General features: G+C 48.1%; 1 protein-coding gene and 1 pseudogene across 1 annotated transcript; both read left to right on the forward strand.

The window, feature by feature from the left end:
* The first annotated feature begins 1,378 nt into the window (after positions 1-1,378).
* DCTPP1 (dCTP pyrophosphatase 1) lies at positions 1,379-5,486 on the forward strand. The gene is made up of 3 exons (XM_049789240.1): positions 1,379-1,479; positions 2,189-2,299; positions 5,083-5,486. The coding sequence occupies exons 1-3, from the start codon at positions 1,379-1,381 to the stop codon at positions 5,360-5,362; spliced, it is 492 nt and encodes a 163-aa protein (XP_049645197.1). The 3' UTR covers positions 5,363-5,486.
* LOC126031497 (uncharacterized) lies at positions 4,306-4,425 on the forward strand (annotated as a pseudogene).
* Positions 5,487-5,869: the final 383 nt, after the last annotated feature.

Below are 5,869 nucleotides of genomic sequence, written 5' to 3' on the forward strand. Positions count from 1 at the left end.
AACTTGGTGCTACCTACTTATAAGGAAAATACATAAAATCCCATGCTACAATCAAAGTGACCTTGACTACAAATATCAATCTTCGACAGAAGGAGCCATTTCTGAGCGCAGAGCCTGGAGTAGCCCCTGAGCACTGCTGGATGTGACCCAAAAAAACAAAATAAATAAATAAATAAATAAATAAATAAACATAACGAGCAAGGGGCAGAGCAAGGGGTACAACGGATAGAGTGATTGCCTTGCATGCAGCCAACACTGTTCCATACCCTGCACTGGGTCCAGCCAGTAATCCCTGAGTGCTAATCCCTGAATACCTCAGCCCAAACGTTCTTTTAACATTTTAATAAAATAAAATAAAATAAAATAAAATGGGGACCAAGACTCTAACAGCTATCACAGATGGTTGTTGTTAAGAACTGAATGACATTATCCCTATGACAAGTATATTAAAATACTTAAGAAAGGGGCCAGCGAGGTGGCGCTAGAGGTAAGGTGTCTGCCTTGCAAGTGCTAGCCAAGGAAGGACTGCGGTTCGATCCCCGGCATCCCATATGGTCCCCCCAAGCCAGGGGCGATTTCTGAGCGCTTAGCCAGGAGGAACCCCTGAGCATCAAACGGGTGGGGCCCGAAAAACCAAAAAAAAAAAAAATATATATATATATATAAAATACTAAGAAAGCTCTACTCTAGTTTCAATTCACTCCCAAGGCCCAGCCCAGTTGTATCCTGTAGACATTCCTAAATCCTTAGAACAATTCCTTGCCTAAAGTTTCCATTAGTTTTCAGCCCTAAAGCCTTATTTTTTTAATTAATTAATTTTTTAAGCCAAATTTTTAAAATTTATTTAGTTTTGGTTCTTGGGCCACACCTGGCGGGTCTCAGGGGTTACTCCTGGCTCCTAGCAGGCTCGGGGGACCATATGAATGGCGGGAATACGAACCCAGGTCCATCCTGGGTTGGCCGTGTGCAAGGCAAAACGCCCTACCGCTGTGCTCTCTCCGGCCCAGGCCTAAAGCCCTCTCTTCCTTTGCCAGCCCATCACCAGCATTTCGCTCTGGCGCCATCTGGCGCGCCTGCGCTCTCCCACCCTCAGCCCTTTGTCTTTCCCTAGGTCTAATATGGTTCCTATATCTTTAAGAAGTCTGACCCAGACGTAAAGGATTTCAGGGCCTCGGTCTAGGACGGAGGCTAGTTCTGATCTATGATTGGTTAGTCCGAGCGAAAGGCGGGCTCTGGCGAAATCCACGTAAGCGATTGGTCTTTCCTGAGGCTCCACCCCTCGAAGCAGCCGTCGACGCCTGGGATTGGTCGTCTTGGCGGAGGCGGGGCCTCGGCTTTGGCGCCACGTCTTCTGCAGTGTTGCGGCGTGGTGGGTAGTATGTCTGCTCCGAACGGCGAGACGCGTGGGGCCGCGAGGGAAGAGGGTCCTGCGGCTGCCGGTCCTTTCAGCTTCAGCCCGGAGCCCACGCTCGAGGACATGTAAGCCGTCCTCGCCCCGTGTGGGCTGGAGAGATCGCCCCCCTTTCTCCTTAGTGGGGAGGGTCCCCCCACGTGGTTTGCAAAGTGAGCTGTTATGCCCCGGACCAGGGCTAACCTCCAGACCTGTTTGCCAATGGCTTACCAGTGCACACTGGAGGCAAGGGACATTGGGCCCCTCGATGAGTCAGATTAGAAGCAATTCTCCGCCCCAACCCCGGGAAAAAGGAAATAGACCGTTGGTTCCTCAGCCCCGCCTCCCCCAAATGCAGTGCTAAAAGATCGGTGATATTGCTTGCTGGAGGAAATCTAGGAAGGCTTCTGGCAAGCACCCTTGCATCTCTACTCTAAGCCCAGTAGGAAGCAGAGATAGTGCCATCCCGAGTGAATAAAGAACTTGCAGAAGCATGGGCTGGTAGGGCGCTTACCGTGCACACTGCCGACCAGGGTTCAATTCCCAGCACCATCAGGTTTAATTCCTGAGTGCAGAGCCAAGAGCAACCCCTGAGCATCATCAGGTATGCCCCCACATACACACCCAAAAAAGGAATTGCAGAAGCAGTGGATACCTTATTCCATTTTATAGATGAGGAAATACATCATGGAGAAGAAATTAGGTGTTTATGGCTGAGCCCCCATTACATAACACTGCCTGCTGTTTCCTTCTTCACTCCCTAACCATGGGACTTGTGCTTCGACTTTCTTTTTCCAGCCGCCGCCTCCATGCTGAATTTGCTGCTGAAAGAGACTGGGAACAGTTCCACCAGCCTCGGAACCTTCTCCTGGCCCTGGTGGGTGAAGTAGGGGAGCTGGCAGAGCTCTTGTGAGTAGATGGGAAGCTTTTGTAGGGGTGGGGGTGAGAGGAGTGTCATCAGGTTAATTATCAAATATCCAGGGATTTGGGCATCATCCCTGTATCCCATATGGTCCCCTGAGCACACTAGCAGTGATTTCTGAGTGTAGAGTCAGAAATCCCTGAGCACCTCATGGTGGTGCCCAAGGTCCCTACATATCTCCAGGATTTAATTTCCTTGCTCTAGTGTCAGACTTTGCCTGATGCCTAGGATACGGAGATGACTCAATTGCCTCTGCCCTCTAGGGGCACCCAGTTCTCTGGGGAAGAAAAAAGGTCTGTAAACAACCAAGCAGATCCAGGTCCTTCTGCAGACAGGCACTGAAATAGGCAGATGTTAGCCCATGCAGGACACAGTTTAGGCTTTGTTTATTAGCAATGCCTGAGCTGGAATCCTGGCTTCACATGTATAAGACAAATTATGTATTTGCTCTATCACCACAGAGCCATTTCCCCAGCCTGAGTTTGGTTTTTGTTTTTGGTTTTTGGGTCACACCTGGCAGTGCTCAGGGGTTACTCCTGGCAGGCACAGGGGACCGTATGGGATGCCGGGATTTGAACCAATAACCTTCTGCATGAAAGGCAGAAGCCTTACCTCCATGCTATCTCTCGGCCCAGAGTTTGGGTTTTTGGTGGTAGTGTTGTTGTTGTTATTGTTATTGGACCACACCTGACTATGTGCAGGGCTAGAGAAGATCAAACCCACATGCAAGACAGGTGTCCTTCCTGCTGTACTATCTGTCTCTATACCTCTAGAATTACGATTTTATTCCAAGCACTACTGAGGTGTTAACAGTAGGGAAAGGATAAAATGGACTTATTTCTTATTGATGGTAGCACCTTTTCCCTTACCTCTGGGGTGTAAAGGAAGGTTTTAATTTTAAAGATTTACTGTGGATTACATCTACAAAGGCAGAGGGGTGACAGGGCAGGGGAAATGCAGTAGTCTTGAGAAAGGATTTGTAGAATCTAATTCACTCTCTGCTGTGTTCTGTGCCTGGAGCTCAATAGATATCTGCTGCTTGCATGAAAAGGCAGAGTTTGAACCCAGAGATTAGGGTAGGGCTTTTGCCTTGCATTTGGCCAACCAGTCTTCAATTCAGAGCCCCATAGAGTCCCTCAAGCCCATCAGGAGTGATCTCTTGACTGCAGACCCAGGAATAAGCTCCAAGCACTGCTAAGTGTGGCCCCAAAACAAAATAATCAGGAATAAGAGGGATAGAGTTTGTAAATCTTCCCAAATCTGACATCACTATTTCTGCAGGGTGATAAGATCAGTGAGCCTTGAAAAAAAACAAATCATGATTAGGGCAGTCACCATGGGGTGGAGAAACAGGCAGGGAAGTATATGGACTGGCTCATTTAGAATAGGCTTTAGAAAAGCCTATATTAGATTCTCCAGAATCAAGGACCTTGAACAAGACATGAAAGTTCCACCTTCATGTTACAAAGAAACTAAGCAAACTAGTTTGAACTAAAATTCAAATACAGGCTAGGGATGCGGCTCAGTGGTATAGTATATATGTATTTTGGGGGGGTTTTATTCCTGACACTGAATTGTGAGATGACTTTTAAGTAGGTATGACAGCTGAGACCTGGGTAACAAGGGGTAGGGAGCAGAAGGCAGTGGAGACAGGAAGTGTTGGGTCAAATGACAGTCTGTTGTGGTCTTTGGGACACTCACAACAGAATGGCTTCAGTGGGAAGCTCAAGGGAGCTTTAGACAGAAACTGAAATGGCTGAGTACATGTATGACGCAGGTGAGGTTTTGTTTATTTTTCAGTGCCAGGGATGGAAGCAGGACTTTGTACTACCGAGGTATGTGCTCTACCACTGAGCTAATTCCCCGGCTGAAGTTTGGATTTCATTCCAAACAACACTGGGGAGTTATAACAAGGAAGAAATAAAATGTACTATACTGCTTTACAGTAATGGCACTAGCGGAGACATGGTTCTGTAGTAGAATAATTTACTTGTTCTATGGCCATACCACCCTGAATGCGCTCGGTTTCGTCTGATCTCGGAAGCTAAGCAGGGTTGAACCTGGTTAGTACTTGGATGGGAGACCGCCTGGGAATATCAGGTGCTGGTAGGCTTTAAAAAAAAAAGAAGGGGGCCCGGAGAGATAGCACAGCGGTGTTTGCCTTGCAAGCAGCCGATCCAGGACCAAAGGTGGTTGGTTCGAATCCTGGTGTCCCATCTGGTCCCCTGAGCAACGCCGGGTGTGGCCCAAAAAAAAAAAAAAAAAAAAGAATTTACTTGAATTTGTAAATCAAGTTCTATCTGTGATGCTGCCAAAACAAAGAACAGGTGGGGCAGGGACCTGGCTCAAAGGCTAGAACATATGTTGTGGACCATCTTTGGAACCATATGGTCCACCTGCTCTACTAGGTTTGGATGCCCCTCCCCCAGCTCCCCAAAACTGACAGAAACAATAGATGAAATATTTGTGGTCTGGATCTGAGATTTCATCCATGTGGTAGGGGCTGGATAGGACAATTGGGTCTCATCAAGTGAAATGTTCTCTTGAGAGACTTTTTGGCTCAGGAAGGAACAGAGTTCTTGTGAACATCAGCTGGCAGACCAGCTCCTACCCTGCCTCTGCCCAGGGCCCCCAGTGGGGTGAGGTTTCTTAGGAGGAAGGAGTTCATTGCTACAAGGGCTGTGTGCACCTCTTAAGTTGGGGCTCATTGTCCTTGTATGAACATCTATGTGCTTACATGCATGTTCCAACCTTTATGTTCTGTCCTTAGTCAGTGGAAGCCTGATGGAGAGCCTGGTCCCAAAGCCTGGCCCCCCCAGGATCGAGCGGCCCTTCAAGAGGAGCTTAGTGATGTCCTCATTTACCTGGTGGCACTAGCAGCCCGCTGTCATGTGGATCTGCCCCAAGCCGTGCTCGCCAAGATGGACCTCAACCGAAAGCGTTACCCAGCACATCTGTCCCGAGGCTCTGCCCGCAAGTACACAGACTTACCCCATGGGGCCACCTCTGAAGACCGGACTGTGGAGCCCGAACACCAGGCATCCATCTAGAACATGGGCGTAGGCCCTCCAATTAAAACATGGTATCTAAGGAGCAGAGGATACCTGGCCATGGAACTTTCTAGTCCTGAGTCCTGAGGCCCAAAAACTTTCTAGAAGTTAATAAGTTTCTTTTAATAGAAGTTTTATTAATAATAGATAATAATTAATAGAAGCTTCTAGATTCTTTCTGGGGGCAGGGTGAACTCAGGAGTTTCTAGAGAAGTTCCAGGGTTGCCTCAGCTCCAATTCTATGGTCACTCCCTCCTATTGGACTCCTGGATGCTAGTGATTTCTTGTCATCTCCCTGAGATCTTGTGAAATTTCCCTGTTCTGCACCTCTGAAGGAGATCAAACTGTATATAATGTTGGTTAAGAAATTTTGGTTTTTGGGGCCGTCGAGGTAGCGCTAGAGGTAAGGTGTCTGCCTTGTAAGCGCTAGCCAAGGAAGGACTGCGGTTCGATCCACTCAGCGTCCCATATGGTCCCCCAAGCCAGGGGCAATTTCTGAGCGCTTAG

Source organism: Suncus etruscus, chromosome 15 (assembly GCF_024139225.1).
Source record: "Suncus etruscus isolate mSunEtr1 chromosome 15, mSunEtr1.pri.cur, whole genome shotgun sequence".
Classification (NCBI taxonomy): Eukaryota; Metazoa; Chordata; class Mammalia; order Eulipotyphla; family Soricidae; genus Suncus; species Suncus etruscus.